Raw genomic sequence first — 20,264 nt, forward strand, 5'->3', positions numbered from 1 at the left:
AGTATTACTAAAACATTTAAAAAGTCCTAGTTTCTGTAAATAAAACAAGCAGTCAAAGAGTTTCAGATGAACTGAAGTCTGAACTGCATGACAACTAGTGACACATCTGCGTCTGTTTCATTACTGGATTGAACAACATGAGAGAAACACTCTGATCATTAAACTTAACTGAGAACTCCTAAAGATCAACCAGACACACACACACACACACACACACACAGTCGTACCTCTGCGCAGCAGGAAGGGTTTGGTGTAGTCCCAGCTGTCGTTGTCGTTTCTGATGACGTTGAGGCGTGAGGGCTAGAATGAGAGAGCACAACGGCACTGCATGTGTGTTAGATCCAGCGCTGTGTGTGTGTGTGTGTGAGTGTGTGAGTGTGAACGCTGCACATTTACCCGAGCGTATTCGATTTTCAGCGTGCAGCAGCCGGCGTAGATGTCGGCCCCGTTGAGGGCGGCTTTGGCCTTCTGAGCGTTCTGGATGGATTCGAACGTGACGGCCGTCAAGGAAAAACTCGACAGCACACACAAAACAACAACAGCAACATCAGCAATAAAAAAAGAGCGGAGTAAACACTCTCAAGCCGTGACGTCAGCGTCACACACCTGGGGGCTGATGGGAGTTCAGACACGCAAGCAAACGGGCCGCCGAAACTCCCGCTGGAACACGCCCGTCCCGTGTGTTGCTGGGATACGTGCATATTTAATGAGCGTGTGTGATGCGTGTCTGGGGAGTGAATGAACATCCAAAAACACAAACTGAATCAAATTGAACAGAATGTTTTAAAGGTCATGAAGGTCACGTGGAGGTTTAAATATGATCAGACTCCACACGTAAAGCTTTTACTTTTAAAAACAGATTTAAAAATGCATTTCAGACCTTTATATTATGTTTCTAGAGAGGTTTGGTTTGTTTTTTGCTTCAAAGAAAGCAAACAATTCAACTGAGCTCAAGTCAGATTAAATAAACTAATGCAACTGCATGTCATAATTACTGTGTGTTCAATTTAAAATGAGCACTGATTTTAGATTATTTTTAATTAATTTTAGGGAAAAAAAAAAATATCTATATACACTACCGTTCAAAAGTTTGGGGTCAGTAAGACTTGTAATAGTCTTTAAAGTAGTCTCTTATGCTCATCAAGGCTGCATTTATTTGATTAAAAATATAGACAAAAAAACAGTAATGTTTTTACAATATAAAATAATGTTTTTTATTTTAACATACTTTAAAATAGAATTTATTCCTGTGATGAAAAGCTGAATTTTTATCAGCTGTTACTCCAGTCTTAAGTGTCACATGATCCTTCAGAAATCATTCTAATATGCAGATTTATTATTAGAACGATCAATGTTGGATAATATCAACAGTTGTGCTGCCAAATATTTTTTGGAACCTGTGATTTTTTTTTTTCAGCATTCTTTCATGAATAACAAGTTTAAAAAGTACAGTGTTTATTCAAAATATAAATATTTTATAACAATGTAAATTATTTATTATTAACTTTTAATAAACTTTTAATTATTAACTTAATACATCCTTGGTGAATAAAAGTATTAACTTCTTAAAAAAAAAAAAAAAAGAACAATAAAAATGTGCTGACCCCAAACTTTTGAACGGTAGTGTATATATATTTCTAAAATTAATATTTTAGCAAATTCTTTAATTGTAAGAAATACTATAATAGGGTTACATAATCAAGAATTTGACATCTGAATAAATCTTTTGATAAATTTTACAAATTAATTTTTTTAATCAAAGTATTGTTTCATATTTATTCATTTCCAAATTGTTTATTTATAAAGTAGTAAATATTACATTCTATATTAATTCTATATTAACTTTTATATTGATTAAAAATTATTTACTTATTTATTTATTAGTGCTGGACACATCCAAAATAAAAGTTTTTGTTTATATATGTGTGTGTTCTGTTTATATTTATTATGTATATATACAGACATATTCAGTATATTTTTGAAAATATTTGCATGTATTTACATGTATGTATGTATATTCATATAATTTATATTTTATATATATATATTATAATGTTTAAGAAACAACATCTTATATTTAAATAGATGCATAGATGTGTATTTATATATACATAATACATATAAACAGAACACACACAAAACGTTTATTTTGAATGTGATTAATTGCAATATATATATATATATCAAAATAATGTATCAAATATATATAAATCAAAATAATGTGCAAATGATATATTATACATGCAAATCATTTTAAAGCATTTACTAAGTGGGCGGAACTAAAGTTCTTTTTTTTTGCGTGATTTGCTTTGTGATTGGTGGAGATTTCTCGGCAGAATCAAGGGTAATGTAGTTTTTTTTTTTACCATAAATTCCACTGTTAAACATGATTATTTACAAAATAAGTTGAAGTAATGCTGTCTGGTGGCTTTAAGAGAAGCATTAACCATTGATTACCAGCCTCTGAAACCATAACCAGTCTTTGTTTAACGGTTTGTGGTTAAGTTATGGTTCATAATCAGTCGCTCTGTGGGGCAAACAGACAGCAGCTGTGTTTCAGAGCGTTACATTAGTGAACGTGAGCAGCATCAGAAGGATATTCCACCATGGCCTGGATCCCGTTCCTCTTGAAGATGACGATGCGCAGCACGTTTCCGATCGGATTACAGACCGTGTACAAAACATCCTAAAGACGAAGAGCAGAAGCTGTTGAGAGCGTCCCGTCGGGAGAGCGCTGTGAGTGAGGAGAGGAGCTTTACCGTAGTGATGGGGTACAGCGGGTTCTGGATGGACAGCAGCAGCACTTTGTTCCCGCTGTTGGGGTCGTCGGCGTTGGTGGGCCGCGTGATGCGTTTGCTGGTGGAGTAGTTGAAGTAGGCCTGCTGGCCCGCGATGTACACGGGCTCCTGAGAGCCACACGCCACGCAGCGATCGGCGCTCTGGACCTCCTCGAACTCCACCAGAGCCTGACGCTTGAACGGCATCATCATCACGTAACTGCAGGAGAGCAGCGACAGGAGCACACCACGTCACTAAAAACACTCCACATTACACCGCCGACTGACATGAACTGACATTAATGATGAATAAAACAAATAAAATGCACAACAGAATGACTAAAAATGTAGCTAAATTTAAAGGCAAAACAGAATTTTTAAATATAAAATCTAACAAAAAAATGATAACAAAAACTACAATAGTCATTAATTAATTACTTAAAATAAAAAGGGCAGCAAAAAACAATAAAATAATACAAATAAAAATAATAAATAAATAATAAAATCCAAAACAACTTTACAATTAAATACAGAAAACACACAAATAAAATGACATTTAAAATATTAACAAAAACTGGAAAAGTTGATATCCAAATTCATACAAAAATACTCAAAATAAAAAAAAAACATTTCATTAAGTTGACTTTAATGCAAAAAACTAAAACTAAATAAACTAATAACAAAAAAAGACTAAAACTTTAAAATTCAATTATGTATAAGAAAATATTAAGAAATTTTATTCAAAATATTAACAAAAACTATAATAGTATATAGTATATTGTAATATAATTAACTAATTACATAAAATAAAAAGGGCAACACTTCTCATTTTCATTTAGTTTACTTTGATGTACTAAAATAACTAAAACAAAAACTGAAATAAAAATAATAACCAAAAAAATAATAAAATGTTTAATTACAGAAAATATACAAATAAAATTAAATTTGAAAAATTAACAAAAACTATAAAAGTTAATATCTAAATCCATAAAAAATACTTGAAATAAAAGAAACATTAAATGAAATAACATAAAACATTCAAAATATTAACAAAAATGTTATATATTATATTGTAATATAATTAACTAATTACATAAAATAAAAAGGGCAACATTTCTCATTTTCATTTAGTTTAATTTGATGTAAAAACATAAAAATAAAACCAAATAAACTAATAAATAATAATAATAATAATAATAAATTCATAATAATAAATTAAAAATAAAATCTTATTCAAAATATTAATATTGAGTTATAAAATCTAGATACTAAAATAAAACAAAAACATTTTTTTATATGATCACTTTTATAAGTGTTGATTATTAAATAAATTGATTATGTAATTAGTTTTATGTTTAGTTGCAGTTTTGGTGTTCAGCGAATTAAAAATGTTTAATTTCATTTTTGGTCAAATTTAAAAATGTAATTAAATTTGGTGCATCACTAATGATTGAATCAATAAACAAAAACAACATCAAGCATTAATAAGAGCACCGAGAAATCTTTCAGTCAGATCATGAAGGAATCGTTTGACTGAACTGAAGGAGTCAAATGTTACTGCTGTCAAACGCAGAGATTCGCTCATCAGGCTAAAAATACACTCGTATGACCTCTATTCGTGTCCCACACACACACTTCCTCTTCCTGTTCCTGTGAATCTGATCCGTGTCTTTCCTGATATAGCTGATGTGTTCATGTGTTCCCATGATCCTCTAACGTCAGAAAAGAATCGAACTGATGAAGCTTCATTTACAGAAGCATCATCGAGTCCACAGACACTTTGATGTGGTTTGATGAGATCGTGGTGAACAAGAAGGAATGAGACGCTCTGAGCGAACGTTAACCAGATGAACGTCCTCATCAGAGACCCCATCTGTTATCATTCATTCAGAGGGAAGAGCACTAAACCAACCTCTCACTAAACCAATCTCTCAATCTGACGAATCACATCAGACGAAAGCAGCACTTTACCAGATGTTTCCGAATTTCTCCAAGGCCTCGACCAGATCGGCCTCCACCACGGATTCGCAGAGACCTCGCACGTGGACGACCGGAGACGGAGCGATGCGGTGAGTCTCAGAGCCGCTGTCCTGAGAACAGACAGAGAACAACAGCTTTAGGACTTCATTAAAAACAAACCCATTTCCATCAAATTAGACTGAAGAAAATGTAAATAAAACACTCAAAATTATTACACTGACAAAAATAAAAGTAAATTCATACAAATCCAAAATAAAACACCTAGTACAAATGTATTAAATCATACTAATGTGAAAAAATAAATACTTCTAAAATAAAAACAAATAAAAATAAAACACCTGGTAAAAGTATAATAAATTGAACAAATTTGAAAGTAAATAAATTAATTGTAAAATGAAAGCAATCACAATAAAACATCTCAAAATAAAAGATTTTTTAATCTAAATGAAACACTTACTAAATCTTACTAAATTTTTATTGAACTGAATTGACCATTAGCAAGAAACCATGAACATGTGCTGATAATTTATAGAAATATTAACTTAAAATGTCAGAATGATAATTGAAATAAAACACAAAAAATTACTTAAATCATAAAAATACACATTTCAAATGAATAAAAAATATGAAAACAAAAAACACCAAAATAAAACACTTTCCTAAAAATCTAATTTGAATAAAATCATAAATCATAAAAATGTAAAATAAATAAATACTTTTAAAAAGTAATGGAAATAAAACTTAACACTTAAAAATACACTGAAAATGTTAATATGTTAAAATATTAAAATAAAACCCACTGAAAAATCAAACACTTTCTTAAAATGTAATCATAAAAATGCAATTTTAATAAAATCATAAAAATGTAAAACAAATAAATTTAAAATTGAAATAAAACTTAATAAAAGAATACTTAAAACTTCTTCTTAAACTTACTTTCTTAAAACTGTAATTTGAATAAAATCACAAATCATAAAAATGTTAAATAAATAAATCACTTAAAAATAATAATAATTGCAGTAAAACAACAAAATACTTAAATCATTCAAATACATACTTAAAATATATATTTTTTTTTAAAAAATATTAAAAGAAAAACCATTAAAATAAAACACTTTCTTAATAGAAAACACTTACTAAATCTAATTCTTACTTGATTGACCGCATTAACCGTTATCAAAAAACCATAAACGTGCTGATAATTTATAGAAATATTATCTTAAAATGTCAGAAGGATCCGAATCGCTTCTGTAAATCTTCATACTGACCATCTGAGTCACATTTCACAGTGCAGACGATCACCACATTCATGTACCGCCGTATTTACATGCTAAAGTGCTTCCTAGAACACTGTGGTTCTGTCTGATCCTCATTCACAGTGATTTTCTCACACAAGTTGATTTGGAGAACAGTGATTAAACACATTCATTCTGGGACCAAGACGCAGATGAAGGGCGTCCTGCTGTGATGAAGATGATGAGTAAAGACATTTAGAATGTTACACTAGATTCTATTTCAAAAAAATGTATTTTATGATGGTTTTCGCCAACAATATTCAGCATTGCTAATAATCCTAAATGTCTGTTGAGCAGCAAATCAGCATATTAGAATGATTTCTGAAGACTGGAGTAACGATGCTGAAAATGCAGCTGCGCATCACAGAAGTAAATTACAGTTTAACACATATTCACATAGAAAACAGCTGTTTGAAATGTAATAATATTTCACAATTTTTGACTTAAAAATGTTTTCAGTTGGTGCAGTTCTAATAGAGAGCGGCGTATATTGTTGTGCTTCAGGAGCAGATAAATGGGTGTGTCATTCGTGTAACTGTGATGAAGTGCTGCTTCTCAGAAGTAGAACTGAAGGGCAGCATGTGCAGAAAAGCAACACAGGCCCAAAACAGAGCCCTGCGGGACACGACAAGACAGCAGAATGATGCCTGTGTGCAACTCTCCGAAAATGACCCAGAAACTTCTGTTTCAAGATACAACTGAAAGCGGCGTAGAGCAGTTCCTCTAATGCCCTCGAACCGAGAAAGAAGAACGCGACGGTGAAAGCTGTCGATGCAGCATCTGAATCTGAAAGCAAATGCACCACAATCAGCGGCTATTAAAAGATCACACGTTTCTGTCACCTAAGATCAGGGTGAATGAAAGCGTCTCCAGGTGTGTCGTTCAGCTGCGGGGTCGTGGGACGAGAGCAGCTCAAAATAAACCGTGTGTGTAGAGTTACATTCGTGGATTTCTTTTGCATGTGCTGTTCCTGAGAAAGGTCTGATTATTGATTCAAAATAAAACACTTCATCAGAAACATGTCAAACTGAAATGAATACATATTTTTAAAATAAAAAAATACTGCTTAAATCATACCAATATACACTTAAAATTAATAATAAAATATTAAAATAAAAACCACCAAAATAAAACACTTTCTTAAAATGTAATTTGAATAAAATCATAAATCATAAAAATGTGAAATAAATAAATAATTCCAAAATAATAATAATAATAATAATTGAAATGAAACACAAAAAATTACTTAAATCATAAAAATATAAACTTAAAATGAATTAAAACAATATTAAAATAAAAACCACCAAAGTAAAATCATAAAAATGTAATTGTAATAAAATTATAAATTATACGAATGTAAAATAAATAGTTTTACAATAATAACTGAAATAAAAAATACTAAAAAAAATCATAAAATACACTTAAAATGAATAAAAAAAATGAAAATAAAAAACAGCAAAATAAAAAACGTTCTTAAAATGTAATCATAAGAATGTAATTTTAATAAAACTTTAAATTATAAAAATGTAAAATAAAATAAAAATAAACCAAAAACTCCTTAGATCATAAAAATATACACTTAAAATGAATAAAAAATATTTAAAAAAAATAAATAAATAAATAAAACACTTTCTTAAAATGTAATTTGAATAAAATCATAAATCATAAAAATGTAAAATAAATAAATAATTCTAAAATAATAATAATAATAATAATTGAAATGAAACACAAAAAATTACTTAAATCATAAAAATATAAACTTAAAATGAATTAAAACAATATTAAAATAAAAACCACCAAACTAAAATCATAAAAATGTAATTGTAATAAAATTATAAATTATACGAATGTAAAATAAATAGTTTTACAATAATAACTGAAATAAAAAATACTAAAAAAAATCATAAAATACACTTAAAATGAATAAAAAAAATGAAAATAAAAAACAGCAAAATAAAAAACGTTCTTAAAATGTAATCATTAAAATCTAAAATAGAAATGAATCATTTTAATAAAATCATAAATCACAAAAAAAAATGTTAATTTTAATAAAATATAAAAATGTAAATTTAATTTATTAAAAATGCGAACATTTTAAAAATTTTAAAAATGAATCTCCCTGTCTTTCTGAGCACATCACGAATGGAGAGACGAGAGCGTGAGGATGAACGTGCGTCCATCACATCATACTGCATCAGTGCTAGTGTTGGCCAATAGTAGCTGTTTGTTCATAAAATCAATCATTAATCTTCACCTGAATGACAAATCAGCCATACAGAGGTGCAACGAAGTGACGCACATGTCGTTTATCCCATGCAAAACATGTCAAACCACACATGCATCTGCAATGCTGCTCTTATTTTGCAAGCATCAAACTCTCTTTCCATTTTGTGCTTTGCAAAACTCCCAATTGTTTACGACCGCAGAGATCAACAGACGTGAGCTTTTGTAACAGCGCTGCCATCTCGAGCCAACGGCAGGAAAACACCTTTGGTCTCACCGTGAGATCGTGAGAACGTCCGGCCGACGCCATCAAACTCCTCACGCAGATCAGTTCAGTCTTTCGTCTGTCTGTCTGTCTCTCAGCACCAGTTTAATGGCGTCTCGCGCTCACAATTCTACTGTCACTGAGCGACGAGGCCCGACGTCTGCCATTTACTGCATGAACATCATATTCCCGACTGCAAAACTTACCACTGAACTAAATGTGAGCGGGTGAATGATGAGGTTTGAGGTGAACTACTGCCTTTAAACCCGTCAGTGGCAAAGCAGCGCCTGCGGTTGGAAAATGACCTGCAGAAACACGACGCGGCGCTGCAGCGACTCTCATGCGCCGAGACCCCCGAACAATCACATCACAATAGAAAAAAAAAACACACTTAAAATAGAGTCTGACAAACATCAAACCACTTCCACTGCAAACGGATGATGAGCTCCTTGAGTCACACGCCAAACGACACAAAAACACCCGCGCCATCTTACGCATCTTCACCTTCACACGACACGACCAACTGGGAATCGAACCCGGGACTCTGCCGTTGCTGCTTTACTAAAAACATTTCTACAAATCTACATTTACTTGATTAAAAGTGCAAATATGTGGACAAAATGCTCCTGCACTACAATGTTGCAATGACAAAATGTTGCACTAAATTCAAATGTTACAAATAAGTTACACTAATTTAACAATTTGACGATACATCTTACGATAAAGAAACAATTTTAAAATACATTGCTGTTTTTTTTGTTTTGTTTTTTGTATTTTATCCCAGTATTCCTATGAGTACAAGGGGTTTTATGCATAAAAGTAACCCTAGAATATGTTTACAAATATCTGGGCTGAGATATATAACAATATTTTTTCTAAAAAAGCTTCAGAAAATAATCATTGGTTATTTTAAAGGGCTACTAATGACACATCTGGATATTGTCATGTCTGGAAAAAAATAACAGGTTAAGTATTACATTATAACTTCTCCATATAATTAAAAATAAAAATAACATACAATGAATAGTAATTAGTATTAATACACAAAAGGCTAAAATGTCTCAATCTAATAGTGTATTAGCAATGTAATGTGAAAGTATAAATATACAACTTTAAATTGCACTTAAGTATTATATCAAAAATCATGTTTAATAATATAATACACAATGTTAAAACATAAAAATAATAGAAAATGATCTGTATTAATATTAACAGTAACGAATATTAAAAATAGTCAAGAAGCTGAAATATATTAATACACTGAGTACAAATTTATGTGATTAAAGTTTGAAATAGTACAGAAAGGAGTTTGTCATTTAAGCATTTGAATCATTTCTGAATATACATTGAACAGTAACACTTTTCAATAAGGTGTCATTTATTAACATTAGTTATTGTATTAACTAACAAAAACAAACAATCAGTAACACATTTATTACACCATTAATTCATCTCTGTTAATGATGGTTAATAAAAATGAAGTTGTTCATTGTTTGTTCACGCAAGTCACAGCGCTTTAACTAACTTGTGCTTTTAATAACGCATTAGTAAATGCCGAAACTAACCCTAACCCTAAGAAGTATTGTTCATTTTTAGTTCATGTGAACTAATGTAGTTAACTAACGTTAACTAATGAACCTTATCAAGAAGTCTGACCAATTAAATGAATAAAAAACCCTCATATACATTCAGTTCAAACGGTGTGTGAGTAAAGAACAAACCTACCAAAATAACCCAAAATGATGCTCATGTACAGTGATCATGCAAAAGTATTCACACCCTTGCTCAAACCCACATCTAGTTGGTTTAGCTGTTGTTTTGTGTGTGCATCTGTGTCAGGTTTCCTGTTGGAATCACACTGATGTCACACATCTGACTTTAATTAGACAAATGCAAAAACAGGTTAATCACAGGTTAATCAGGTAGACAAACGAGCCTCTTTTGTCACACACAAACAAACACAGGCCAAAAACATCCGTCTACAACACGTTCACGGAATAAACAGCAGGACGACCCCAAACGCACTCTAATCACATAAAAACCTCTTTCTCACCAAACACAAGAGCATCAAACCTCAGAACACCAAAAGCTGTGAAAGCACCAGCACTTCTCACGTCTCAACAAAATGAGTAAGGAGTGAAAATTACTGTTCCTTCTTCAGAATGTGATACGTACGCTTTTTCCTAAGAAGTGTGTATCAGACTAGATTGTGCTGTGGTGGACCAGGATAATATGATTACAGCAACACTTCATTCAGAGCAAATACAGAAATATAGAAATATATATAAAGTGAATATTTAATCACATAAATAATATACCATATAAAATTAAAATATCACTCAATAACATTTATTATTTTTACACAACCAATAGGGCAATTTACAATATGATTAACTTTAGATATTTTTTGAAAACTGCTTTATTTATATATTATTAACCTTTCTTTAATAAAATGATTAAAAAAAAATCACTTCAGAGCAAAAACATAAATATTTAAATATTAAATTAATATTAACAATATACAAAATATACCATATAAAATTAAAATGTCAAATTTTTCATTAATATTTATTAGTTTTTACACCAACCAAATATCAGGATTAACTGAAATATTATTTTAAAACAATTTATAATTTGATTAAATTTTAAATATTAAATTATACTAACAATTAAATAAAAAAAATTTATCAAATTTATTTATATATTATTTTAAAACAATTAAAGAAATAATAAAAAAATCATTTCAGAGCAAAAACATAAATATTTAAATATTAAATTAATAATAACAATATAAATAATATACCATAAAAAATTAAAATGTCAATTTTTTCATTAATATTTATTAGTTTTTACACAACCAACAGGCTGAAATATTTCAATTTATAATTTGATTAACTTTGTATTTTAAAAAAAATTGCATTATTTAAAAAAAAAAATAAAGAAATAATAATAAAAAAATCACTTCAGAGCAAAAACATAAATATTTAAATATTAAATTAATATTAATAATATAAATATACCATATAAAATTAAAATATCAAATTATTCATTAATATTTATTATTTTTACACAAATAATAGGGCTGAAATATCTCAATTCACAATTTGATTTTTTTTTTTGGAAAACTGCTTTATTTATATATTATTAACCTTTTTTTAATGAAATGATATTAAAAAAATCACTTTAGAGCATAAATTAATATAAACAATATAAAAACCATTAAACTGTAAATTAAAATAATAAAAATGTATTCAAAATTGTTCATTAATATTAATTAGATTACAAAACATAGGCTGAAATCTATCAGTATATAACCGTATTAGGTTTGTAAGTCAAAATGAATCATTACAGAATAAAGATCTGTGGAGAAATCCTGATGAGATCAGATTCCTATGACGCTGTAAAGACCCAGAGGTCAAAGGTCAGCGGCCGCTCTACATCTCCCTGATGTTCTTCATGAAACATTGAGGCTAAAAGTCAAAACACCGTCGCCGAACAAACGGCTGAAACTCCATCAAATATCCAGACCAGCGCTCACCGTCAGCTCAAACGCACGTCAAACAGACTCCAGACTCCAGTGAATAAAGCTCAGACTCAAAGCATCAGCAGAACAGTGAGGAAGATCTGACACGTGCGTGAGAACAGCACACAACTCATTCAGACACACATTACAATGAATGAGAACAGAAAGTGATTACTGAAAACAGTCTGTGCTGCTCAGTATCATTAAAAAATATCTAATACTTTCAACACTCCTTAATGAACAGAAAGTTCAAAAGAACAGCATTTATTTGAAACAGAAATGTTCTGAAACATTACAAATGTGTTTGCTGGCACTTTCGATTCATTCGATGCATCCTCCGTCACATCTGTTTCGCAACTGCTTTCAATGTTTCTAATAATCAGAAATGTTTCTTAAGAAAAACAGATCTGGACTGATGACAAAGAATAATAAAGCAAAGCGAGATTCTCTGTACGAATTATATTTGACAGACAGCAGGAGCATCTGAAACTGCTTAAGCTCTGATGTTTCTAAGCCACATGACCTTCAACCCCGCCCTCATTTCATAACCACATTGACCACACCCACCACATTACATAACCCCACCCACCTCTGAACTCTGAAATAATTAGTCTTCATTTCCATACACACACAAGAAGTGTGATTTAATCCTGCTTTACTGCAACATTCTGCCTAAAATCTCCAGCTGTCAGAGCGGCTCTATGAACAAACAACGAGAATGAGAAGATTCATGTGTGAAAGAGGGTGAAGAAACACCAAACGCGCTGTACTGCAGCAGTAAGCGCAAATATGAGCCGCATGTACCGACACGCAACCGACACCACCACACAGTCAACACGCAAACAATCGTGTGTTAAACATGCAGTTGACATGCAACCAAAACGCAGTCAAAAACGTGACAACATGCATTCAACATGCAACAAACATGCATTAAATGCGCAATCAACATGTAACGACACACATTCAACACACGCCCAACACGCATTCAACATGCAACCAAACATGCATTAAAACCGCAATCAACATTACAGCAACACGCATTCAACACGCAACAAACATGCATTCAGCATGCTACCAAACACGTTAAACATGCAATAAACATGCAAACAACACACAACCAAAAACACACCAACATGCAACCAAACGTGTGTTAAAAAAACGCATTCAATATGTAACAACATGCATTCAACACACATGCAGCATGCAACCAAACATGTTAAACATGCAATCAACACACAACCAACACACGTTCAACGTGCAATTAAAACACCATCAAAACCGACATGCATTCAACAGGCAAACAAACATGCATTAAAAACGCAATCAACAAGCATTTAACACACATTCAGCACGCAACCAAAACACAACCAAAAACACACCAACACGCATTCAACACGCACAACAAACACAACCAAACAAGCGTGACGCACGCAATCAACATGCAACAAATACACATTCAATATGCAACCAACGCACACAAAACACACCACGACGCTGCTGATAGAGCTGTGATTCTTCAAAAATCACTCAGCGACCCTTAAACTGAACACTTGAGAACACAAACGAAGCTGCAACTAAAATAATGCTACACACACACAGCCATTAAAAAAAAAGAATGTGCTTCTCTGTTTCCGTATTTATTTCTAACAATAATCTAGTTTAAATGATAGCACATGGCTTTCATGCAGCCTGTTTGTTTGTTCTGTAAAGAGTGCTGAATCTCAGCAGCAGATGTTCCCATGTTTGATTATTCATGTATAAATGATTCTATATGAGCCATCTGACTTTAATTAAACCAATGCACAAACAGGTTAATCAGGCAGACGAACGAGCCTCGCTTTAAAAATAGCCTTGAATCTGCGGGAAACGAGCGCGAGATGCGTCCGCGTCACCGCTGCAGCTGCATCTAATGTCATCATACGTGATTGAATTACACTAATTGGACAAATGAATTGTTTCGGGTGACATTTCAAACGCAGGGACACAAATAGCATGTTCTCGTGACCCAACGACTGAACACAAGTTGAACTGGACACTCGCACACGCACAGTCACTCTATATGAAGCCTAATACTTGATTTAATCTTAACAATAAATGTACTGAATTATTTTTAAATGGCAAAGCCGCTCATCACGAGTTACTCAAAGGAACTTCAGAAAACGAATAGACGCTTCAGCTGAAAGAAAGAAAGAAAGATTTTATTGTCATTTTATTATATTATAGTTTAAGGAAAATATTTTAGACTTTGATATTTTTATTGCTATATTTTATTTTGTTATAAGAGAGACAAATGTATTTCATTTGTATATTTTTTATTATTATTATAAGAAAAAAAACATTTCTTTCTTGTTTTTGTATCATCATAAGTCAATATTTGATTTAGTTAGAAAGAAAAGAGAAATATTTTACATTTTTATTAAAGGATAATATTTTATAAGAAAGAAAGAGAGAAAAAAGGAGGAAAGATTTTATTAGGTAATTTTAGAAAAAGACTTTATTTTAGATTTTTTTCTATTGCTACATTTTATTTTGTTATAAGAAAGACAAATGTATTAAATTTTTATATATTTCTGTTATTATTGTAAGATACATTATATGATTAAAAAATTCACTTCTTTTATTTTAAGAAAGAATTTTAATTGAAAAATATTTTTGGCTATTTATTATTCTTATTGCTATATTTTATTTTGTTAGAAAAAGGACAAATGTAAATACTAATAATTAATAATTTAAATAAGTAAATAATCATTTGTATATTTTTTATTATTATTTTACTATTTTGAAAATATTTTATATATTTTTAAATACATTTGTATTATTATATTTTATATATTTTTATTATTATTTTTTTTATTTTTATTATTATTTAGAAAAGAAAACCTAATATATTTTTATTATTCAAAGATCATCTTTTATTTTATTATAAGAAAGACAGGAAACATGAAATTTTTTTGTTTCGAATGCACACCTAGTTTGTAGTTTGTGGTTTTTGTCTGTCTGCTATTTTTAGTCATCCAATGACTGTTCAACATCTATGACAGTGATTAACAGCACTTCCTGCATTACTTCCTGATTCACAGACCCTTGTGCTCGTATACTCATCACTTGAGGGGCGATCATTAGCAGATGTCGATCGTGAAGGACACACGAGCTCTGAAACGCATCCGCGAGCCTCGCGGCTTCAGCGTCTGCTCCTTCACCGCTCCTCACGAGACTCCTGCGAGATCACAGCACGATGCAGCTCGCAAACGACACACAAATCTGATCCTGATCTGCTCAAAACATCCCCACATAAGCCCTTCCAGAGCATATAAAACACAGAGCAGAAGAGTTTCATCTGCAAACATCAGCGCAGAACAGATCAATCACACTAAAGATCTGAAGACACTCACATCATTTCATGAGCGACACAGATCAGCTCTTACAATCACACATCTACACACACGTTCACTGATTGTGAGTTTTTCACAGCAGCGTCTGACACGTCAAAGCACTCGAGCTTCAGTTCACATGAGATGACAAACATATCTAAATAAACACAAACAGATCAACAAAATCAGGACTTTTTCCATGATTGATATACACTGAGAGTGGGAGATCATAATGCATGTTGATTATTTCTATATAAATTAGTATTCATATTATGTTCATTAATCTTTTATCTATTATAAGCAACAGAAATAATTTACAAATATATGTATTCGTGTGTTTTATTATTATAAATAATTATATATAACAAAACAAATAAAGAAATATTTATTTACGTATTTTGTATATATTTTAAAACAATAAAAATATGTCCAAAACAAAACCAAAAAAAAAAAACTATTTTTGATCATTTGCAAATTGTAGGTAAGAACAGTAGGTAAGTAATAAGCATAATTAAATAAGCATAATTGAAGTGAGGAAGTGCTCACACCCTAAAAACACCCACATGGCTGCTGCTTCTCTGATAGCATCATGCTTCCTCTGCAAACCAGTGATAGAAACGACAACAGAGCAGCAGCTTGAACAGGAAATGACATGCAATGTCATCCAAAGAGAACTACACACCACACGATTGTGTAAGAGACTATATTGGTGCAAATCAACAGCAGAATTCAAAAGTCAATGAGCTCGTTACTACAGCGCCGACCGTTCAATCGACGCGCTTTTTTTGTCTGGTTTACAGCTGCCGTCGTTCCTGGAAACAGAGACAAACTCATTCACATCTGAATCCCCTCAGACACACAACAGATCCGCCGAATAAAAGACGTTAATGAGAAAGTCAGTGCTCAAAGACTTCAGTAGCGCTTTCAGCGCAAATTAGAAATGAACGTGCTGTCATCATTTCACTCGCTCCAAACCTGTAGGACTTTCTTTCTTCCGCTGAACGTAAAAGAACACCTTGATCTCTGAGGAAAGACCAGGCTTCTCTCTTCTGTACAATGACCAGCGTTCCCAGAAAAAAAGAAAGCCACATGGGTTTGCAACAAAGCGAAGGTGCTTAAATTAAGATTTTGACTGTATTTTCAGTGAACCAACCTGTCAGGTCAAAAAAACTACAAGTGAACATTTTAACTAATAGATATCACCACACACTCACTAGTAGATCATTTACAGTACATTAAGACAACTGTTTTGTAACTGTTTGCAAATCTTCTTAAATGTTAGGTTTAAATATGCAATAATTTTCCAGAAAACAAATGTAAAAACTGCATAAAGTCAGGTTCAATATTCTTGTTTGATTTTATTGTCATATTGGAGTTAAAGATTTTGGATTTCTCTTTTTATCACTCCATAAATCATCAACAGACAGAAAACAAACATATTTTAACCATGTTTTTTAGAATAAAATGTTGTAAAAATCAGTGTGAACTAAATATTCACAAACCCCTCAGTAAAAACCTTCAGAATACAGACAGGAATAAAAGTGCTAAGTTTGGTGTAAGTAAGTGCTGCTGAAATGGAGGAGAAAACTTTTAAAGACTTAAATCTACAGGCACAAATAGATAAAGTGCAACAAAATGATCACCTAAACATGTATGTTTTCTTTCCACTAGTCTGAAGGAAGACAAATAGAACAAATTTCACGAAAAAAAAATGCTGGTTTTGTCTGTAGTGTCTGCCTTGTTACGGTTTGCCTCTGTAGATTTCAATTCTGATACGTATCTTTAAAAGGTTTTTTCTCCACTTCAGCAGCACTTACACACACCAAACTTAGCACTTTTATTCCTCTCTATATTCTGAAAGATTTTACTGAGGGGATTTTGGATTTCTCTTTTTATCACTCCATAAATCAGAAAATACTGTCAACAGACTAAAAAAATACATTTTCACAATGTTTTAGGAATAAAATGTGGAAAAAACTCAAGTGAATGATATATGAACAAACCCCACAGTAAAAACCTTCAGAATATAGAGAAGTGCTGCTGAAGTGGAGGAGAAAACTTTTGAAGAAATGTATTGTAATTGAAATCTATAGATGCAAATATATAAACTGCAACAAAATAAACACTTAAATGTATTTTGGATTTTTTTCTTTCCACTGGTCTGAAAGAAGACATGGTAGGGAAGCAAAATATACCAAAATCTCTAAATGACCAGTGCATGAACAAAAAAACAACAACAATAAAAAAACGCTAGTTTTGTTTGTGGTGTCTTGTCTTATTACACTTTATTTGTGTCTGTAGACTTCAATTGATACGTATCTTTAAAGAGGATATTTCTCCACTTCCGCAGCACTTACACACACCAAACTTAGCACTTTTATTCCTGACTATATTCTGAAGAACTTTACTGAGGGGATTTTGGATTTCTCTTTTTATCACTATATAAATCAGACAATACTGTCATCAGACTGAAAAAAATACATTTTACCTCATTTTTAAGAATAAAATGTTGTATAAATGAATGTGAATGATATATTCACAAACCCCTCAGTAAAATCCTTCAGAATATAGAGAGGAATGAAACTGCTAAGTTTGGTGTTCGTGAGTGCTGCTAAAATGGAGGAGAAAACTTTTGAAGATATGTATTGTATTTGAAATCTACAGTCCCGAATATATAAAGTGTTAAAAAATAAACACTTCAATGTATTCGAAAACATGTTATGGAAGCAAAATAGACCAAAACCTTTGAATTGACCAGTGTATGAACAAAAACACAGGTTTTGTCTGTAGTGTCTTGCCTTATCACACTTTATCTGTTTGCGCCTGTAGATTTCAGTTGCGATACATATCTTTAAAGAGTTGTTTCTCCACTTCAGCAGCACTTACACACACCAAACTTAGCAGTTTTATTCCTCTCTATATTCTGAAGCAATTTACTGAGGGGATTTTGGATTTCTCTTTTTATCACTATATAAATCAGACAATACTGGCAACAGACTGAAATTTTTACCCCATTTTTAAGAATAAAATGTTGTATAAATGAGTGTGAATGATATTTTCACAAACACCTCAGTAAAATCCTTCAGAATATAGAGAGGAATAAAACTGCTAAGTTTGGTGTGTGTAAGTGCTGCTGAAGTGGAGGAGGAAACTTTTAAAGATATTTATTGTAATTAAAATCTACAGTTGTGAATATACAAAGTGTACTTCAACGTATTTGAGGACATGTTACGGGGGCAAAATATACCAACATCTCTAAATTAACCAGAGCATAAACAAAAAACACTGGTTTTGTCTGTAGTGTCTCGCCTTATTGCAGTTCATCTATTTGCATCTGTAGATTTCAATTTTATTACATACAGTGTCTTTAAAGGGTTTGTTTCTCCAGTTCAGCAGCACTTACACACACCAAACCTTACAGTTTTATTACTCTCAATATTCTGCAGGATTTTACAGAGGGGGTTTTGGATTTCTCTATTTATCACTCTATAAATCAGAAAATACTGTCAACAGACAGAAACAATTCATTTTCACCATGTTTTTAGGAATAAAATGTTCTAGAAATCAGTGTGAATGATAATATTCACAAACCCCTCAGTAAAATCCTTCAGAATATGGAGAGGAATAAAACTGCTAAGTTTGGTGTATGTAAGTGCTGCTGAAGTGGAGGAGAAAACTTTTAAAGATATGTATCACAACTGAAATCTACAGATGCAAATAGATAAAGTGCAACAAAATAAACACTTAAATGTATTTTGGATCTTTTCTCTTTGCCAGTCTTCAAAATGGCAGCAAAACAGACCAAAATCTCCAGTGCATGAAAAACGATGTTTTTGCCTGTAGCATCTTGCTTTAAACTCAATGCTGCAGCAGCACACGCTATGATATATCACACATCAAAACCCATAATTCATCAGCAGAACAGAACGATCCAGAGCAGATCTGCCTCGTATCAACACCACACACATTCAGTCGCTCATTTGTCAGTCGGGCGGGTCAGGTGACCCCGTTTAGCCGCCCGTCTCCCATCATCCCGCTGAGATCCCAGATGACTCGCACAGACTCCAGAGACGCCGCCGCCCACTCGAGACGCTCCGACAGACAGACCGTTTGCATACACGTTAAAAGAGGGCAGATTATGGATGCAAACTGATTCCAGGAGGATCTGGTATCGTTCTCACCCACGAGCCATTAAAGCTTCTCACGCTCCACGGCCGATAACGCCGCCGCCGCCGCCCACTCGAGCGCGTTTGATTTCATTGTCGTGCCCGTGTATCTCTGGCAGTAAAAGGTGACGGCGCCGATGGCAGCGATTCCCCGAGCGTCCGCAGATATCAATAGACCCCACGGGAAACAATATCTGCACACGGCCGCTATCAGAGGAGCCGCCGCCTCCGTTACTCACGCGTGTGAGGTTCAGCTCAGGTCTGCTGGAGGTACATGTGCAATCACTGCTCAGATCAGACTGTTAAACCAGCCAATAAAAGCCACTTAGTATTCAAATCATCATGGCTGTTCAAGAGGAACGTTTCCTCAGAGCCGAGCGATTCGCTCGGGGCTAAATACTGAAGCCATTATGTCTGTCTGTCTGTCTGTCTGTGTGTGTGTGTGTGTGTGTTCTTGTTTATGCTACATTGGGGACCAAATGTCCCCACATGGATAGTAAAACCTGAAGACCTGTGGAGGCCAGCAGTCCCTACGGGGAAAAAAATTACTAAAAATACTAAATGATGAAAGTATAACAACCTAATGTGCGTGTGTGTGTGTGTGTCTTTCTTCTCTTTCTGAGCGTCTGGACTGTGAAAACACTCAGTTCTATCACAGAGCGTG

The 20,264-nt window shown here is 32.6% G+C and overlaps 1 protein-coding gene across 1 annotated transcript in view; it reads right to left on the reverse strand.

The window, feature by feature from the left end:
- The window catches only part of LOC127172933 (heterogeneous nuclear ribonucleoprotein L-like), a 41,486-nt gene that overhangs the window by 14,866 nt on the left and 6,356 nt on the right, over window positions 1-20,264 (reverse strand). Inside the window, exons 2-6 of the mRNA XM_051122480.1 lie at window positions 4,749-4,867; window positions 2,760-2,997; window positions 2,601-2,686; window positions 397-493; window positions 228-300 (exon numbers count right to left, since the gene is read on the reverse strand). Coding sequence (XP_050978437.1) covers window positions 228-300; window positions 397-493; window positions 2,601-2,686; window positions 2,760-2,997; window positions 4,749-4,867 — 613 coding nt within the window. The remainder of the gene's footprint in view (window positions 1-227; window positions 301-396; window positions 494-2,600; window positions 2,687-2,759; window positions 2,998-4,748; window positions 4,868-20,264) is intronic.

Source organism: Labeo rohita, chromosome 11 (assembly GCF_022985175.1).
Source record: "Labeo rohita strain BAU-BD-2019 chromosome 11, IGBB_LRoh.1.0, whole genome shotgun sequence".
Taxonomy (NCBI): Eukaryota; Metazoa; Chordata; class Actinopteri; order Cypriniformes; family Cyprinidae; genus Labeo; species Labeo rohita.